This window comes from Xenopus tropicalis, chromosome 8 (assembly GCF_000004195.4).
Source record: "Xenopus tropicalis strain Nigerian chromosome 8, UCB_Xtro_10.0, whole genome shotgun sequence".
Classification (NCBI taxonomy): Eukaryota; Metazoa; Chordata; class Amphibia; order Anura; family Pipidae; genus Xenopus; species Xenopus tropicalis.
The window spans coordinates 94069316-94090304 of record NC_030684.2 but is presented as its reverse complement, the minus strand read 5'-3'; the positions used below and the strand labels follow the sequence as shown (position 1 = coordinate 94090304).

The window sequence follows — 20989 nt, the reverse complement described above, 5'->3', positions numbered from 1 at the left end:
AGCTCCCAAATTAATGAACCTAATGTAAATTATGCTGACGCAGAAAGTTGCACGGTGTGTATAGGTCTCTGTTACTACCTCTTGTCCTATGGCATAGGATAAAAAAAGATTTTTGAGCAGGAAGAAGGAACATATAACAAGCCACCTTATGAATAAAGTGCACATAATGTGAAAGCTTATTCATCCAGAGATTGCCTGTAACACATTTATTAGTGCCATTCAGCAGTATACTGGGCAGAGAATACAGCATGTAAAGTCCAGTCAAAAGATATGCACAGCACCTTCAATATTTAAAAAACAAATTTTAAAAAGCCAGCAGTGACATAAATAACGTACCTATATGTTTGCCATACATATGATAGAAAAAACTAAAACAATAAACTGTGTTGCTAGATCCATATGGATTCTTCTGAGCTATATTAAAAATTGGACTAAGAAGCCTGGCTTTTTCTCCATCCATCCGGGGTCTAGAAGTCTCTATGTACATGTAGAAACCTAAAAGAAAAGTTAGACGTATATGAAAAAGTGTTGACATGCTTCAGGAGGGAATTACAAAATTAATGTACGTTTTACTACTGAATAGTATTAGAGTAAGTGGTACCTTTTATTGGCTAACTTAATTTATACTGTGCAAGCTTTGTAAAATTACTCTATTTTCGCGTTCATGTCTTCAACATTATCAATAGCGATGAGCGAATGTGTCTCATTTTGCTTTGCCAAAAAATCAGCAGAATTTTGAAAAGACTCGCAAATTGGCAAAAAATGTGCAAAAAATACGAGTGTTCCAAAAAATTGCTGTGTGTCAAAAAAAATTGCTTGCAGCAATTTTTTTTTTACATGCGTCATTTTTTGTTGATGCGCGCAACAACTTTTTTACACCCGTCATTGTTTTTTACTCACACAACTTATTTTGTTGTGTGGCTAATTTTTCTGCTACAAATTCTTGTGTCCATTTTTCTAAACAATCCACCAATGGTGAAATGCAGAAACTTGCCGTGAATCCATGCTTGGCAAAAAATTTTGCTCATCACTGATTATCAAAGTAGATAAAAGTAGAAAATTCCCCTATACAGCCCCATCTACAATTGGGAATGGCATGTGACATGGAAATCTTGAAATAACATAAATGTTACTTTTTCAGTAAAAGTAACAGAATGACAAGGACTGCAATGAAGAATTATATGTTATGATGCCTAAATGCTCACTCATATTAGTGCTGGAAATACATTTGGTATGATTAGTCCAAATAAATAAGAACATCTTTCCTAGTAGGTTCCTGAACTACGTGAAATAAAAAGTTGTCATTTATCCTGTTTTCAAACCGGTTAACTTTATCTGACTTAGCCACCCCATTACTCCAGTCAATGTCTGGAGAACTGAAGGCACCCTTGACCTAGTTGTGAAGTATCTTCTATTTGTCAAATTACCTGGGCTTCATTCTCCTCACTGATATGGGGTGGTTTATTGAATACATTATTGATTCTTTTCTTACTAGCCTTAAGTTCAGCTGAAATCTCTTCTATACCCCTGGCAGTGCTATCCCTGTTTATTTCTAAATTCTCTGCCCAGTAACTTGTTTTATCCCTCCAGGTCCCAGGAATATAAACAATATCATAATTTTCTGTATTTGCGAATACTTTAACTCTAGCTTTCCCATGCCGTAAGCAGCAGGGGTTACTACATTTTAGCTTGATATTTACTTTATTCATTGGAGAGTTAGATCTATTGTCACTGTTAGATGTATACTAGATGCTAGTAATTTAGCAGGTATAATATGTGCCCCCCTCACATCTTTGAAGTGCAATAGCCTTCCCATGATGCTCTACCTCAGTCTATCTCACTAAGGGGCAGATTTATCAGCATTCAGGTTTGAGAGATTTGGAGTTTTTTGAAACAAGGAAAAAACTCAATTCCACTAAAACCACACATGTCTAGTCATTTAAAATAATTTAAATGATTTGAACTGAAAAAAACCACAACAGAATTAAAATATGTAATGAAAAAGAAAAGTACGCAAAGAACCTAAAATTTTTAATTTTCACTTACAAATGAAAAAACCCTGAAAACCTCTAAAACCACAAATAAAGATTGTTACAATTTGCCTAGGACAACTCTCATTGACTTTTATGTAACTTTTTTTTCACTTAATAAATGACAAATGTGTTGTATTTTAGTATAATTAGTATAATCCATGATTTTTACTGCTATAAGCCAAGATTTGTGAAAACGAAAAAATAAATATATATATATTTGTTTTTTCTTGTGTAGCTTACATATACAAATTAGGGTCCAAATCTAATTAAAATTAATACAGGTATGAGATCCCTTATCTGGAAACCCGTTATCCAGAAAGTTCTGAATTACGGAAAAGGCCATCTCCCATAGACTCCATTATAAGCAAACAATTCTAATTTATAAAAATGATTTCCTTTTTCTCTGTAATAATAAAACAGTACCTTGTACTTGATCCCAACTAAGATATAATTAATCCTTATTGGAGGCAAAACAAGCCTATTGGGTTTATTTAATACTTAACAGACTTAAGTTATAGAGATCCAAATTACGGAAAGATCCCTTATCCGGAAAACCCCAAGTCCTGAGCATTCTGGATAACAGGCCAATACCTGTAAATAGGTATCTCTGATGTCATCCAGACACATAGCTATTAAAGCTCCTGCTACTTTATGTGGTACAGGTAATAGTACAGTAATAACAGAAGAGAGTAGAAAGACTCCAACATTTACTTTTGTGGTGAAAAACCACTGCTGCCACTTTTGCGATTTATGAAATGGTGATTGTAAAAAATTGAAATCTCACCATCACCGCTTAAAATATGGCGAGTTTCCATAGAAGTCAACAGAAAGTTCATCATTCAAGCAAGCTTTTACTGCATTTTTATTTGGTCCCTGTTACTAAATATCATTGCAAGCAACCCATTTGAGACTTTTCATAAATATAAGTAGTGATGTAGCGAACATCGGCGAAAATGTTCGCGAACCCGTTCGCGGACTTTCGCCAAAACTCGCGAATATTCGCGAACTTTGCGAAACCCATAGACTTCAATGGGAAGGCGAACTTTAAAACCTAGAAAAGCCATTTCTGGCCAGAAAACTGATTTTAAAGTTGTTTAAAGGGTGCCACGACCTGGACAGTGGCATGCAGGAGGGGGATCAAGGGCAAAAACTCTGAAAAATACTTTGTAAAAAAAACGCCAAAAAAACCGCCAAAAAATAACGCCAAAAAAAACCCCACAAGCTATTCCTATGTATATGCATAGGCGATAAAACGAAGCGAAAAAACGCGGCGGAAAAACCAAGGCGAAAAAACGCGGCACCAAAAAAAAACGCGGCGAACCCAAAGTGGCAAACATCGGCAAAAGTCCACGAATTTTCGCGAACGCGAACACCTGATGTTCGTGCAAATTAGTTCGCCGGCGAACAGTTCGCTACATCTCTAAACATAAGTCACAAAAACGTTTAGTCCCATATTCATGCAATTTTTCTTTTTTGAAAGTTCAAATTTTAATAAACATGCCCCTGTCCCACTGTAGTGCATTAAATCAAACACGTAATTTCAATGTTTCCCTTCCCTAAGCAATACATTTGATTTCTTTAAAAGCAAAGCTTGTAGGCAGCCATCAAATACTTAATACCTATGAAAAAGGAAATTGTAATTGACAAACGTACCATGTTTTGAGCCTCCGGCATCTGTTGTTGGCCCTGTGTTTGGAGTATATCTGGTATCTCTTGTGCTAGCACTTTGTTTTGTCCAGTCAAAGATATCTGTGTCATCTTGTGTAAACAAGCAGATGTTACTTTCTTCAAACCCGCAGTGAAATTCTCCTGTCAATACAACAGCAGAGGAGCTGGGATTTATACAAAGTACAGAAAGTTATTTAAGTTAATTTTATTAAAATTGCCATTTTATCTAACAGCATCAAATCTAGACTTTTTGTTGTTGCTGGAACTGAAACCTATGCTTTGTTTTGGGCCATTTCTACCTGTAGTGAAAACGCTGAAAGTGATTTCATAACGTGACTTTGCATTCAATTAGTGACTAGATGGGTAACATAAACACATTTTGATGGTGTTTTAAAAAAGTCTCACAGCAGCATTACCTTAGTTACTCAAGACTATAAAAGGTATGTGATTTGTAGCAGAATTATGTTCTATTCAAAACTGAAGCAACTCTGTATGTTGGTTTTGTTCAAGTTTTGTCTAATTGAGCTGGTTAAGACTTTGCAACAATTTCTCTTTTTATGTACAATGATAGAAAAATCTCTTGTAGACTTGTAGGCATCTGGCATTGTTCAAGGTTTGTGCTAATACTTTATTTTTACATTCATAAAACACACAAATGAATGAACACTGAAAGTGCTGATGAAATCAGTTTTGGGTCAGATGGTGTGAAAACACAGAATTCTCAGATTATGTCACTTCTGGTCCAGATGGTTTGTCAGTGATGCTGAGAGATCTGATACTGGCGCTAGGTACATCTGTCCATGGACATATTAATCTTTTAATTCACAGTATGTAGATTATAAAGAATACGAGGTAGGTCTAGAGACTTTTTTTAAGTGACAGACAGAATATCCAGACTAAACAGTTTCAAAAGGGTGAAAGATTTGCTTTATGTTTACACTTATTAATATGTCCCTAAGAATTCAACCAAAGTGAAAAAGAAGCTGTGAAATTTTCCTCTTGCAAACAGTTATTTTAGCTCTTTCATAAAACACATTGTCATAAAGGTCATTGGCTGAGAAACTTCAGACTGCCTCTTCTAGGACTACAGCTGTGTCCTGGGCATATGGCCATTACCAGATGAACTACTATACAGTATGTAGAGCTCCAATTCATACCCAACTTAACATTATTATCAAGTATTCTAAAGTTACATTGTTCAGAGTCTTTAATTATGTCCCATTTATTTTATTTTTGGAGGGTATACATGTATAGGTTCAAATGAGGGTATAGTCTAGGGTTGTGTTTTCTATTAAATGCATCATATTGTTTTTAAAGCAAAAAAGTGAAGCAGTAATGACTTTCCCTACTTATTACATTAGCATGTTAGAAAAGTTGTCCTTCTCTCTTATTATAGTAGGTGGAATGATGGGGGACAGATCCTTGTATGTATGCATATCTTTATTTATAAAGCGCTACTTATGTACGCAGCGCTGTACAGTAGAATACATTAATACAAACAGGGGGTCATTAAGATAATAGATAAATGCAAAGTACAGGTATCGGACCCCTTATCCGGAAACCCGTTATCCAGAAAGCTCCGAATTACGGAATGCCCGTCTCCCATAGACTCCATTTTAATCAAATAATTCAGAATTTTAAAAATGATTTCCTTTTTCTATGTAGAAATAAAACAGAACCTTGTAATTGATTCCAACTAAGATATAATTAATCCTTATTGAATGCAAAACAATCCTATTGGGTTTAATTAATGTTTTATTGATTTTTTAGTAGACTTAAGGTATTGAGATCCAAATTACGGAAAGACCCCTTATCCGGAATACCCTTGGTCCCGAGCATTCTGGATAATGGGTCCTATACCTGTATAACAATAAATACAAATAAATACAAGATACAGTTGCAATAAGTTAAGAGTCAAAGGCGCAAAAGGATGGAGGTCCCTGCCCCATAGAGCTTACAATCTAGATGATCCTTACAAATGTTCTGCATCACATGAGGGATTAACCCAGTGTTACCCACTATCATATTTCAAGACAGAAAGATACACTTATGAAGTCTAAATTAAATTAATACATACATTTTTTGTTGCAGGGGCTGTGAGATGCTGACTACAGCAAGATCTTAGTAATTTGAATCATGTCATTTTATAGTAGTAAAATCCACCCCATACTTTTATTTGAGATACAAGGGCTGTTTATTTTTTTGACCAAATCTGATACACATTTCCCTGTCAGAAATGTTTATCATAGAACATATGTAATTTAAATTTAGCTGTTTATATACGCAGCTTTCTTGGTTTGTTCTTCTGCATTCTGATGGGGAGATTTATCAGTTTTTGAAATTTAGAAATTTTTCTATTCGAATATACTCAAAATGTTACCATATCTGAATGTTTGCTTATTTATTAAAATATTTGAATATAAAAAGCTCAATCGATTTAAATTGTGAAAAAACAATGCATTGAATGTGTATTGTTCTCATCGGTTTTAATGGATCTACAAACTAAAAAAAAAAAAAAAAATGGAAGAATTTGACAAACTTGAACAACTTAAATTAACAAAACAGCATCAATTTTGCCTAGGACACCTCCCATTTACTTCTATGTGAACACGTTTTTTAATGCAGAAGTTTTACATTCAAGTTTTTTTCAATTTTTTGCACTAAATACATATCAGACATTTGAATTTTGGAAAACATAACTTGAATTTATAAGTTTTTGCTAAAACAAAACTTTGACAAATTGACAAATCACCCCCTTAGTGTTTTTAGAAGTTGAAAGCACAATTTCTGGTAGAAAAATGGATTCTGGTAGACCAAAAAACAAAACCCAAACGAAAACTTATGAATGTGATTTATAGAGTGGCAGTAATTGTATCACTTTACAATAGCAATCATTTGTTTTCCTTGCTAGAAGGAATAATTGTCTGAATCCCTTCTCCCGTCATGTGATATGATCAGAGAAAAAGGATTTGGACTGGTTATAGTGCTTAGCACTGCTCAGCAGCACTGGGCACTATCACTTCATAAAACAGAATGGTGTTGCTAACTGTCAGCAAAATGTTCTTGGCAGTCAGGAAAGTTTTGAAAAAATATTTAACTTTTGGCAATCCTTCAGGTTTTCGTGGTTCAATATTTGATAAATTAGTCTCTAAGCACTATTGTTTCATTTTTGTCGATAAACCCAGTGGTAGAAGAGCAATTTTGGGTGTTTCACGTGTACACAAGACATGAAAGGATTCATGGGGCTATAAATGTATATTTGGGGTTCTTCAACAAATGCCAGATATGTTGTTTGTCAAAGAAATTGCCAGAGAAATTCCTGAAGTCCTATTTAACCTGTCCCTATTTAAACTGTAAATACAGGGCAGATTAAATTAAACATACACTGAAAGATCCAGCACTTTAATGTTCTTCTATACTATACTATAGCTATTGTGCATAAATAGGCTACTATTGTAAAAATAGATAAGGTCTCAGTGTGCATGGAGCAACTGTCTGGATATTGAAAGTAAAACTAAATAGAAAATATTCTGCAATCTAGTTTAGAATGGATAATAAATATATCACTTAGTTATGCAATATGTTACCTATGTGTCATTACATGCCATCAAGCTGCCCCTTAACTAAACAGTTACCTTGACAAAACACATTTAGAGGAATAACCTTTAAGATATAAGGTTTTCAAGAACAAAAAATATCTGCATATTGTGTTATTGATGAATGTAACAAAAACTCTTTTGTTGAAGTTGTGATGTCACTGCAGGCATGTTCAGGAACTTCTTTCTTTCTTTCTTACATACATTTATGTATAATGAGAGAGAAAGGAAGAATGTTCACGTTTACAGTGAAGAAAACCTTACATCTATAGAGCTTAAAAAAGACTTCCTCAAGCTAAAGTTACAATGCAGATTGAGCCTTTAATGAGTGCTTTTGCTTTGATGGCACCCTTTGTTGCCATGATAAATTAATGATATCTTTTTCTTTACATCAGGATAACAAAAGGTCAGACTCTCAGCTTGTTTGTTAACCTATAAACCTATAATCCGGTGCTCAGCACGAACCAAAGAAAGATTAATAATAGCTTTTCATGCTTACGGGCATTTAGGTAGTAAGTACGGTACATGTAAATTTATACTCCAAATTTAGTACAGTTAAATACTAAGATTCCTTAAAGTATTAACTCTGTGCAAGTTATATATTAGTGCACATACATTTTATATAGGTGAACTGTTACCCTTTCTTGGCCCACTCTTGTAGAAGTGTATTACACTCACTCTTTTCTGCGCTGTTATCTGCAATTTGGAATCCAGTAGACTGGTCCCCTTTGCATGAAAGATACTGGGAACTGGGAATTACAGAGAGGTGCCTCCACCTAGTGGGGTCTGAGGAGCACACCTCAGGGGAATCCCACAAAGAAATAAATCACACACTTTTGCAATGGGCATCTAATACGGAAACAATTATGTCCTGCACTGGGAACTCTTGGGGACCTATCTGTCTCTCTAGCAGATAATACACACTGACTGTCTAACTAGCGCAATCCTTTTGTAAACACAGTCCCTCTACTCTGGATGGGATTAATAATGCACAGTTCTGTTAAATGCGGAATGTCCCTTCCAAAGAGCTCACAGGGGGACTCTCACAGGCAGCAACACTGGAGTTCACAGGCAGCTCTGCAGCGCAGACACCCTTCACAGTGGCACTGGTCACCTCCTGGATCTCTAGCAGCCTGGCAGGGAACAGGATAGACTTTCCTTGTACAGCTGGGGCTCTAGGCCATTACTCCTGGCCGAACTCCACACAGGATGAAGATGCAGCTTGTCTGGACAGTCTCTATCACACTGGTTCTAACTGGTGCTCTCTCATAACACATAACTGGGCTGAATGATGTCACAGACAGAACAGGGGAAAGGGTTCTCTGATTTCCTACAGAACATTCATTGTTTTGCAATTTAACTGGTTATTCTATATGGTATTAAAGCCTTTTCAAGCATATAATACTAAATTGCCTCTACTTAATGACTGCCATAGACTTAGTGGCTTGCTTCATGAAGCTCTCCAACTTTCATATTCTAAATCACTAGTAAGATTTGTAAGGGGGCAGCAATATGCTTGCCATACCTCCCCCCCCCTTCTATATACAGCAGAGGGGTAAGCACACGGGCTTGGGACATTTGCTTAAAGAACCACCCTAAGTAGTTCTGCACGTACACCTAAGAAATGCTACATTTTAATTGTTAAGAAACACAGCTGTGGTTGAGAAATGACTGAGGTTAAACTATCAAACTAAAAATGTACAGCAGTCTTCTCAAGTTGTAATATGCCAATGAAATATACAATTGTTATTGGCAATTCTTTCTGCCTTGTATATATAGAACAGGCAAATTAAGCTTTCAGCACTGTGCACCCCATTAACAAAAAAGCAGCACAGGGAGAAGGACAAAAAACAAATCAAAGACATAAGAACACAAGGGAAAGTGTGTGGGCAATACCTGAAACAATCTAAAGTAAACAGGAAGAATGCAGGCAAGAGGATATCTATTTATATCCATTACAGCTTGATGGATGGATCTCAGCAAGTTCCATTTAAAGCATCCACATTATATAGTGAGTGATTTCAGATACTTGGCTAACATATACAATGTTTCAGTTAGTGTGATAGCTATAGCAATGCCAGTGAAAATAAATAATCTCTAGAACAATGAGCTAATTGTAGTCTTTGTAATTGCTTCATCTGTTGATAAATGGATTTGAATCTTTATTTATTAAACACTTTGCAGATGCTACTGTGTAGGTTAATGCATACACCATGCTTAGCCTATGAAGTACCAGCATGATCTGCAGTCTATAGCAATGGTGTAATTTGTGGGAATGGCCCGTAGCTGATTAAATACTCAAAATTGGGATAGCAGGAGGCTGGTCTGCACGGAATTTCCCCCAAACAGCTGGTATCCCAGGGGTGAAAAAGCAAAGAGCAAATTTTTTTTATGATTTTCAGTCTGTGATGTAACTGTTTGTCTGTAAAGGTTCTCATTCATCCAGGTCATGGTTTATCTGTAGTAATAAGTCAAATCAACTGGACTTGCTGTGGTTTTTTTTTCTCTTGAAGACATTTCACCATTTATCTGACCGTTTTCTCAATTTTTGAATCGAGATGATCGAGTCGGATGACTGGTGAAAAGTCTATAAGAAAAAAAATTGTAAGTTATAAGAAAGACATTAAACACTAAAACCAATAGGTTATGAAAGTAAAATATCATTTGATGGCCTATGGAAGGTTTGAAGACTATGTGGTATGGCTTTTTCTAGTCACAAGGCTATACAAACAAAGCAAATTCACCTGTCTAGTTCGTTTAGACAAAAAGAATAGTCAACTTGCAGTAAACATACATCTGACACATCTGCCACTTTCCCACTTTTGGTTAAAATCAATATATTTAACTATGTTAACTACTTTTATTATGGATTTTCTTTAATAACCATTCAGTTTCATAAATGCTTAAACATCTAGAAAAAAACAGGAAAAAGAAAATAGACTTTTGTCATATCAAGGCCTATTGTTAGTCTACAAAGTCTTGGTGTGCACAAGAGTGTGCAATTTAGGCTGAAATTTCAATTACCAGCATGTATTTCATCCCCATTAGCCAATTACTTTCAAATTCAATTACATTTCATTGTTTCAAGCATCATTAATATGCAGCTACACACTCACCCTTCTTTAAACATAGACAAAATGCAGAAAGTATGAGAGTAGAACGTGCATTTAAAGATAAATGCCTGAGATTGTGTTTTGAGCAATTAGGCTTCGAGGTGGGTAAATGTCATTAAAGGAAAATAGTCACCTAAAGAATTTATGCTTGATTAACTCTGAAAAATAACATACTTTTCTTGTTACTAGTTGCTGTTGCTAAACATGCAATGAGTCTTTCTTACTGGTCACAGGATGAATTTTGGATGTGAGCAATAATTCAAATTCAATTTGTGCATACATTATGCCTACCCATTGTCTTTTTTGCACAGCAGTTAGTTAATATCCATCCAAGCCAAAATGAATTAAGGCACCATGGGTTCCCGGCACATATTGTGGGTGAATCATGGTTTAAAATGAGTAAGGTGTCTCCTTACCCCATGGCAAGTAGAGTAAGCTGCAACAAAAAGTATAACGCTCAAATCTGCAGGAAATGTATACCCACTTGAAGTCAATTCTTCATGTCTTATAAATACTTTGATCGGCATTGATTTATGGTATCTCTACTTATGGTTTATAAAAGAACCTAGATGTATCTCTTCAGGTTAAAACTACAATCTGGAATGTAATAACTTCATAGAAGCTTGGGGACATTAAGTGAAAAGCAAAATGAATTCATACATGCAATTTTCAATACTACAATTATTCCATCCTTATAGAAAAAATGGTTTGCTTTTATCAAAGGGAGCAGTTACTTACATAGTTACATAGTTACATAGTTACATAGGGTTGAAAAAAGACCAGTGTCCATCAAGTTCAACCCATCCAAGTAAACCCAGCACACACAACCCACACCTACCAATCTATACACTCACATACATAAACTATATATACAACCACTAGTACTAACTGTAGATATTAATATCACAATAGCCTTGGATGTTCTGCTTGTTCAAGAACTCATCTAGACCCCTCTTAAAGGCATTAACAGAATCTGCCATTACCACATCTCTAGGAAGGGCATTCCCCAACCTCACTGCCCTCACCGTGAAAAACCACCTACGCTGCTTCAAATGGAAGCTCCGTTCCTCTAATCTAAAGGGGTGGCCTCTGGTGCGTTGATTGTTTTTATGAGAAAAAAGAACATCCCCCATCTGCCTATAATCCCTTCTAATGTACTTGTACAGAGTAATCATGTCCCCTCGCAAGCGCCTCTTTTCCAGAGAAAACAACCTCAACCTCGACAGTCTCACCTCATAGCTTAAATCTTCCATCCCCTTAACCAGTTTAGTTGCACGTCTTTGCACTCTCTCCAGCTCATTAATATCCCTCTTAAGGACTGGAGCCCAAAACTGCACTGCATACTCAAGGTGAGGCCTTACCAGGGACCTATAAAGGGGCAAAATTATGTTCTCATCCCTTGAGTCAATGCCCTTTTTTATACAAGACAGCACTTTATTTGCTTTAGTAGCCACAGAATGACACTGCCTGGAATTAGACAACTTGTTATCAACAAAAACCCCTAGATCCTTCTCCATTAAGGATCCCCCCAACAAACTACCATTCAGTAGATAGTTTGCGTTTATATTATTCCTACCAAAATGCATAACTTTGCACTTATCAACATTGAACCTCATTTTCCAGTTTGCTGCCCAGTTTTCTAATTTTGTCAAATCGCTCTGCAAAGCGGCAGCATCCTGCATGGAACTTATAGTTTTGCACAATTTTGTGTCATCAGCAAAAATAGAAATAGTACTCTCTATGCCCACCTCCAGGTCATTAATAAACAAGTTAAAAAGCAAAGGACCAAGGACTGACCCCTGCGGTACTCCACTAACCACACTGGTCCAATTAGAAAATGTTCCATTTACCACCACTCTTTGTACTCTATCCTTCAGCCAGTTCTCTATCCAATTACAAATATTATGTTCTAGGCCAATATTCCTTAATTTGATCATTAACCTTCTGTGAGGTACTGTATCAAACGCTTTAGCAAAGTCCAAGTAGATGACATCAACTGCCATTCCAGCATCGAGGTTCCTACTCACCTCCTCATAAAAGGCGACTAAATTAGTCTGGCAAGATCTGTTACGCATAAAACCATGCTGGCACAAACTAATAGTATTGTGAACTGCAATGTATTACTAACAATTTTGTAAAAGAAATAATTTTGTAAAATAATTTGTTCCAGTTGGCCAAATGCTTACCTGTCTCATATATTTTATCATATAACTAAAGTTAAACAGGTATGGGATCGCTTATCCAGAAACCTGTTATCCAAAAAAGCTCCTAACTACGAGAAGGCAATCTCCCACAGACTCCATTTTAATTAAATAGCTCAAATAGTTACTTTTCCTCTGTAATAATAAAACAGTAGCATGTACTTGATCCCGACTAAGATATAATTAATCCTTATCTGTGGTAAAACAACCCTGTTGGGTTTATTTAATGTTTCAATGATTTTTTTGTAGACAAAATATGGTGATCCAAATTATGTAAGGGCCTATATCTGGAAAATTCTCAAGAATTTTGGATTCTGTACTTATTTACAGTTAATTGTATTACAAAAACACCCTAATATATTTAATCACCCATTAATCGTTTTTTCTAGCTTTATTTATTTAGAATATTAAGATAAAATGAATGCTGGACATACATAACATATGCAGAAGATTTCAGAAGTCAACATTATTGTGGATCAGAGGCCTAAAATACCTGTGGTAAAATGTATCTATAACATCATAAATCAAAAATGAATACATTGCTTACATTTTTACATTACATTAACATTTATTTATAAAGCGCCAACATATTCCGCAGCGCTGTACAATAAGTGGGTTACATACATTGGACATACAGAGTAACATATAAAGCAATCAATAACCGATACAAGAGGTGAAGAGGGCCCTGCCCAAAAGAGCTTACAATCTACAAGGAGAAAGGGTTGAGACACAAGGTGTGGGAATGGGCATGACCAGAGTTGTGAGAGGTGGGGCACAGGGTATTGCTAAACTAGATTAGGGTAAGCCTCTCTAAATAAATGTGTTTTTAGAGATTTCTTGAAGGCAGAGAATTATTAAAAGATTAAAGGCAGAGAATTATTAAAAATGCTTATTAAAAGAGAAAGTTACTTGTGATGTTCACTACATTAATCTATGATTCCCTGCACCCAATCCCACCCCCATTGTCTTTGGTCTAACTCACGTTGATTGAGTTTTATTTTAATCTCAAAGCATGCTACAAATAACTGTACCTTAAGCATGTAAGGTATGTCAGTATGTGTCTTACCAACTTAGCTATATGAGAATAGATATATATTATAATATTATATTACAAGCTCCAACTATGTTAAGAGCATTTCTAAACCTCTAAATATATATATAGTGTGAGACCAGCAGTTAAAGGTCCACAACTATGACACTGACATAGCAGCAAATAATCACTACTTCTGTAACCACTTATATCAAGAAATATCCATTGTGGCTTTTCCAACTATTTTCCAGCCACAGCTTTTCAAGTGCCTGTATAACTCTTGATTGGACAGCTGTTATGGACTGTATGCTTAGGAGCCGAAAACTGCCAGGAATAACCCCTTAGGTGAAGCAGGAGAGCCCTGTGTTCACCAACGCTCTTTTGGGGCCCCAGGCTTCCTGCGGCGGGATAGACAGGGATCCTACTCTTGGCCAAGGTTATCATCCAAAAATGTGGTACAGAAGAGATCAGACGGAATCAAAGTCATGGTTAGGCAAAGGTCGGTGGCAGGCAGCAAAGAATTGTATGTATGTATGTATAACTTTATTTGTACAATCTTACAATATACAAATTACACACGGAGGACAAGTGTTATAATAAATACAATAAATAACTATAAATACACAGGGAGTAAAGTGCCATGTGGTACGAAACACAGTAGGAAGAAGGTCCCTGCCCAGTAGAGCTTACAATCTAAGTGGTTGGGTAACATACAGGCACAAATTGGAAGGTAAGAGTGCATCAGGTATGAGCATTTGCCCTTAAGCGCAGGACTGGGCAAAATAATGTTTTTAGTGCTCCAGAAGGTAACATCTGAGTTTTATCTTAAAGAGAGTGGGTGAGTGTTCCCTACGGAGGGATTCAGGGATAGAGTTCCAGAGGTAAGGAGATCGTAAACCAGAAGTCAGGCAAGGTGTCAAAACCAGAAATTCAGACACAAAAGGAGCTTAGCTAGGAACCAGGAAGTCAGCACCAGCTTGGGCAAGGAAAACAAGCAGAGTAGCGATTTTAACATTTGAATTGGGCGGAAACGCAGCACCCAGAGGCACCAACCCTATTGCGCATGTGTGGGCGCTTGCCAGTACGCGCCGGAGCAAGAGGAAGAGGGGTGCGCACAGGAGCGCCCTATACCAGAGGAGACCGGGGCCAGTGCGTCAGAAGGTAGGGATGCACGGCAGTCTCCCGGTGCTCCTTACAACAGCACACTTTCCCAGAATACCTAGCTTGATATATATTCAGTTATCACTGGGTGCTCCTGGTGTTGGTTTGATAAGCTTTAATTGTTGGTCTCTTTAAGTTCACTGACTTTGCAGCATTGCAGAGGTTAAGCAGCATGTCTTTTTTGCTAAATGGACTTAGAATTCCCAAAAATAAATATAAACAGTATTTTTTGTAATATTGTTTTGTGAAACAATTATTGCATTGAAAACTGCAATAGCACACATTATATATACTGTATATATATATTTTTATTTATTTATTTATTTGCATCAAAAAGCCAGCATTTTAGAAATACTGTGCACTGGCGCATACTATAAAAAGAACAGGTGTTTTTCCTATGGCATTTTAGTTGTGAAATCCTTTATTGAGTTCACATTCATATTAAATATGTGCAAAAGAAAAAACTGCAAAATGAAAGAATTGTTCGCATTGCGCACATTTCTGAACAATTTAAAATATTCTATCATTAAACTTTAGTATTCATGCATAAAACCCTAGAGTCAGCACAGAAGTTCATGTTAGTTCCTAAAGCCTAAAAAAAGAAAGAACAAAACTGAATCTTATATATGTAACCTTTGCAAGGAATTTCAGTGTGTCATATTATTATCTTATTTAGGTCTTTATAGGATCACCAGAAAAAGAAAAACCTCTCTGTTTTCTTCTCCATATCATTACTAAACAGAATAACAGTTTAAGTAAGACTGCACAGTTGTTAAAGGGAAAGTTAACCTTTAAATTTAGTATGTTAGATGGACATAGTCTAAGCACATTTTTAACTGGTCTTCATTTTGTATGGATTATGAATAATTAGCCTTTTTGCTGCCAATATTTTAATGTCCGGCCAATATTTTAATGTGTTTTACAACATTACACATAAAAAGACTAACTTTAAGGGTCTGATTTACTAAAATTATTTTTTTTCTGACCTTGAAAGTCTTATACCGTCAACATGGTATAAATTTGAATTAAATTTGATCATTGTTGTATTTATAAAATGTCACCATAATGCTTGAATCATTCATACAAACATTTTGAGTTTACATTCAAACTTTTTGAGCTGCAAGTATTGTTAAAACTAGAAAAATTTTACTTTAAATGGACGTTTGTTTCCATAAATCCTCTTTATTTTTCCCAAACAGGAATAGCAGCCATTTTAGGAGCATTAGCATCCTTGGAAAACAATAATGTGTTTAAGTTTCACTTGGAACTGGGTGAAATAAAAAGCAATGATGGGATCAACTTCCCCTTGAAAATGTGTGAAATAGAAAATCAGGGGATTAACGTCCCCTTGAAAATGTATGAAATAGGAAATGAGGGGTTATATTTCCCCTTGAAACTTGGTAAAACAGAAAACAATGAGGGGATTAACATTTTAAGACTGGGTGAAACAGAAAACAATAAGGGGATTAACTTCTGTGTTAAGGACAGGCTGTCATTGACTATTCTATTCCTCAGATATTCTAAGGGGCACATTTACTAATCCACGAACGTCCGAAAAGCGTTCGAATGCGTTTTTTTCGTAATGATCAGTATTTTGTGACTTTTTCACGAATTGGCGCAAATTTTTCAAGCGCTCAATTCGAAAAAGTCGCGACAATTCACGAAAGTAATAATGGCTATGCAAAAGTCGCGACAATTCACGAAAGTCATAATGGCTATGAAAAAGTTGCGACAATTCACGAAAGTCATAATGGCTATGAAAAGGTTGCGACAATTCACGAAAGTCATAATGGCTATGAAAAAGACGCGACAATTTGCGCAAGTTGTAACGGCTACGATAAAGTCACGAAAAAATCGCAAAATGTTCGTTTCCAATCCGATTTTTTCCCATTCGAGATTCGGATTCGTGGAGTAGTAAATCAGCCCCTTAGTCTCCATAGGACTCAATGGTACTCAACCGATCAAACTTGGCAATTTTTTTTTTAAAAAAAAAAAGTTAACTACACATTAATTAACTAACTAATTAACTTTAAAAAGGTTAATTAACTGTGGTTGACTTTACATTTCCTGTTTACACTGTAACCTATGTGTTTTCTAGGAATGGCCTGCTCTTAAAATTTGAACTTAATACTAGTTTGGAGGAAAGAATACTTCAAGACTGTAAAAATCTGTCAAAATGGATTAGGTGTATCTGTTAGAATTACATGCAACTGTTTTGCTGACCAGACTTTGCACTTTAGCATCATCTAGAGGCTGGACCTAACACCCAAAAATGGTGCCTGGACATGATGAGACAACATGTGAAAACTTGTTGGCTGCATCTGTATGTATGTCTGTTTTCTCCCAGTAAGAGAGTCTAGCTCAAACTCATTTAGAAAAAAAGCATCTGTTGTATCAAATATCTTTGATCAAACCCTACATCCTAAATTAACAGAAGAATATAATTATGATATATATATAATATGTCTTTACATCTTCATATCTCCACAGCCATTAAGGGAAATTTTAGTGATATATGATCATTCCCCTTTAAGTATATCTACAAAAAATAGTTTGAGTCACTTTTAATAATATTAGTGACTTATTTACAGAAGATTTTTTTATTATGGATTTTTATATTGTAATATATCAGTTTTTTGTATTTGGTATGATTTGCTGTTCTTTATTTCCTAGTTACTGTTAATATTATGCTAAGTGCTCAGGGTACTGACAACATTTCGTAGTAGTCAAAGAACCTTTAGCCTGAAAATGTTAAGGTAAATTTATGAATATAGGGTGCTGAAAAGTTCCAGACGAAAGTGTTCATATTAAAGTGAACTTTTTCTGGAAGAGAAATTGTGCTAATTTTCAAAAGTAAGGAAATACATAAAATAGCTAGAAAGGGCAAGGTATGAACTTTTGTTCTCACAAAAAAAGATCTGGTCAGAAAATTTCATACATTTCCCTGTAGGCTCATATCCACTTCTTCTCAAGAAATAACTTCTAAATGAAGCAATATGTCATGAAGATATATAATGGGCTTTAGTTATTGGTAGTCTTTGAAAATGAAATATGTCATGCTGCAAACCAATTAGTGCAGCAATACTAGTACCTTATTATGCGTTATTAGGATAATTATAATTGATTTGCAGCATAATTTGAATTTAATACATATTACAGTTTTTTTACAAGCTAACCATGCTATCTTAAGTATGTATGTATGTTAGTCATGAAGTTAAAATTACTTTCTTTTTGGCCAATAAGGAGAACAAGTGAATAATGCCTGACACCTCAGAAAGGTACCAAGGAGAACAGTTAGTTAGGATACATAGTGGTAGGTTAGATGTATATAGCTCGCTGCATTTGTTAGTGGTAGGTTAGTGACACAAGCAGCTGAGGATCCAACAGGGAGAGATAAAGGTACCAGTCTCCCAGCGGTACCTTGCCTACATAAGAACCCAATGGAAGATTTGTTAGCGGTCAATATGGAGTGCAGGGTGCAACCCACCATTATTTGCCTCTATCCTATACTGCAGCTAAAATGGGGATTAACTGAATGTTAATATGGGGATCAATTGTAAAATAGAATAAACAACATTTTTAATAACTTCTGGATCATTCACAATTTGTGGAATCTTTCGTAAGTGTGTTCTTAAAGTTATTAAATGATCTACCCCTTTGATACGTCATAACCTGTAGTTACTGCCATTTTTCTTTTTTTGGAAAAATGGTGCTTATAGAGTTCCTAGAAGTCAGCATGGCAGGCTGGCTTTTAGTGCCACACCTACTTAAGAGATCTTACAGGTGCTTTTAATTTATGTCCTTAAAATGGTGGCAAGATTGTTTCCACTTGAGAAATATCTCTCACATTAAAGCAATTCTCTCTTGCTCAAGAATTGATGACAAGGAGAAGTGCAGTTGTCAGTAGAGATGTAGCGAACTGTTCGCCGGCGAACTAATTCGCGCGAACATCGGGTGTTCGCGTTCGCGCAAATTCGCGGACTTTTGGCGATGTTCGCCATTTTGGGTTCGCCGCGGTTTTTTTTGGCGTTTTTTTTGGCGTTTTTTTTTTTTCTTTCGTTATTTTTTGGCGGTTTTTTTTTTTGGTGTTTTTTTTTTTCTTTTGTTATTTTTTGGCGGGTTTTTTTTTGGCGTTTTTTTTACAAAGTATTTTTCAGAGAAATTTTTGCTTGATCCCCCTCCTGCATGCCACTGTCCAGGTCGTGGCACCCTTTAAACAACTTTAAAATCAGTTTTCTGGCCAGAAATGGCTTTTCTAGGTTTTAAAGTTCGCCTTCCCATTGAAGTCTATGGGGTTCCCAAAGTTCGCGAATATTCGCGAGTTTTGCCGAAAGTCCGCGAACGGGTCCGCGAACATTTTTGGCGATGTTCGCTACATCCCTAGTTGTCAGTGAGTCTAGAGACATTTGCCCCATGCTAATAATTAGAACACTTGTTTTGGTGCTTATAGATGTATTATTATACATATACTTTACTATGTATGTTTATTCATAAAACACTGTGATTAAAAAAACTTTAATATCTGTAAAATTTGTGTTTGTTTAGTAAGTTTAAGACGCTTTAACTGCCATTTTTTCATATATGTAGAAGACTATGAAATAAACACACAAATACAGATGAAAGTAATACAAGTTATGAATAAATATGTTACTAGCAATGTTTTTTGCTTATTCACTTTGACTAGATGCAGACTAGATATACATGCACAGCATGAAAACAAACAAATATAATTTTATGTAAAGATAAAGTTTTAACTACTTACGTAAATGTGGATTTATTGGAGCTGCATAAAAAAAAGAAAGAAAGAAAATATAAGTAATAAATACTAACTCTGTTACTCTATGATCACATTACCAAATGAATATACAATAACTACTTGGACCATGTAGAACACAAGCCTGGCTATATCCATTTAATGGAGTCAGAGGCGAGTTTTCACTAGGCAATCCAATAGAATGAGCGACAGTCCTGCATTGGTTAGTACTTTAATCCTACAGTTGAAGCTGCCTCACAAGTGTACAGATGGTCATTAGATATTACTGTGACCGAACACATCATATTATGCAAGCACACTTAAGCAATGAACTGTATTGAAAGTCAGTCCTACTGCAATAGGGCTGTATATAGTAGAATAAATGCTAGGAGAAATGCCTATATTATAGCATGTTATATACTAAATATTTCACAGGCCCCATAATCTAACATTTTCCTACAAAATTGTGCTTAGAATAGAGAAATAATTATGATGAGATAGTTGTTTAATACCCCCTTTGGGCAGATTATGAGAAAGCTTAAAATGGTGTACATGTTAATGCTATTTGTGGGATATTTGATTACTTATGACTTTCTTTACAAACTTGAAAGAATGTCATGTTCATACCACTGGGATTTTAGTCCATATCCTTGATGTAAGAGGATTATGAAATTACAGAAGTGCAATGGAAAATGACAAGGAAGGTTATAGCTAGTCAGCCTGAGAATACTGAGGCAAGTCACATGGTTGAGAACATTCTGATGTAAGTTCTAGTGAAAACCTGATTATCAAGTTTTCACTTTGCAATTTCCCTGCCGTTTAGCTTGTCATGCCAAACACTAAAAAAAAACACCAATGTAATATTTGCATCTACCAATGGGTTAGCCATTAATACTTGGGAGCACAAGTATTGGTAGAAGCCAGTCTAAAGTCAGTTGCAAGATAGACACGCTATGTGAAGGACAATAGAATAATTGAATCTATTCAAGGGCAGTTTTTACAAAAACAAAGCTTTTCTGAGAAATAGAATCTGACTAGGCATGCATTTACTGTAGCTGTCTCTTATACTTAAGAGTAAAGGCTATAAAAATGAGAAATAGCAGATACTTATTTACAGATTAACTTTCCAGTAGTGAGATCACTGTTTAAATCCCTGTTGTTTTTCAGGTATGTGCATAATTCAGTAATCAATCACCAAACCACACCCATGTTCAATTATTTTTATTAATTTTAATGTTAAACATTTTTCTATGAAAACAGTTTTCTATGAAGATTAGTGATGAGTGAAACAGTTATGAACCACTAAAAAATTAGCACAATGCCTACATTTCGGGAAATACATTGAAGTCAAAGTATTAGAACCATTGGCCTTTTTTGAGTTTTTTTCTCACTCTAAGGGGCCCATTTACTTACTCACGAACGGGCCGAATGCGT

General features: G+C 35.6%; 1 protein-coding gene across 2 annotated transcripts in view; it reads right to left on the bottom strand.

Moving 5' to 3' along the window:
• Nucleotides 1-20989, bottom strand: part of mdga2 (MAM domain containing glycosylphosphatidylinositol anchor 2) — a 380573-nt gene that overhangs the window by 9443 nt on the left and 350141 nt on the right. For both annotated transcript variants that reach the window (XM_031891457.1, XM_031891458.1), the window contains exons 12-14: nt 19565-19585; nt 3687-3842; nt 337-495 (exon numbers count right to left, since the gene is read on the bottom strand). In XM_031891457.1, coding sequence (XP_031747317.1) covers nt 337-495; nt 3687-3842; nt 19565-19585 — 336 coding nt within the window. The remainder of the gene's footprint in view (nt 1-336; nt 496-3686; nt 3843-19564; nt 19586-20989) is intronic.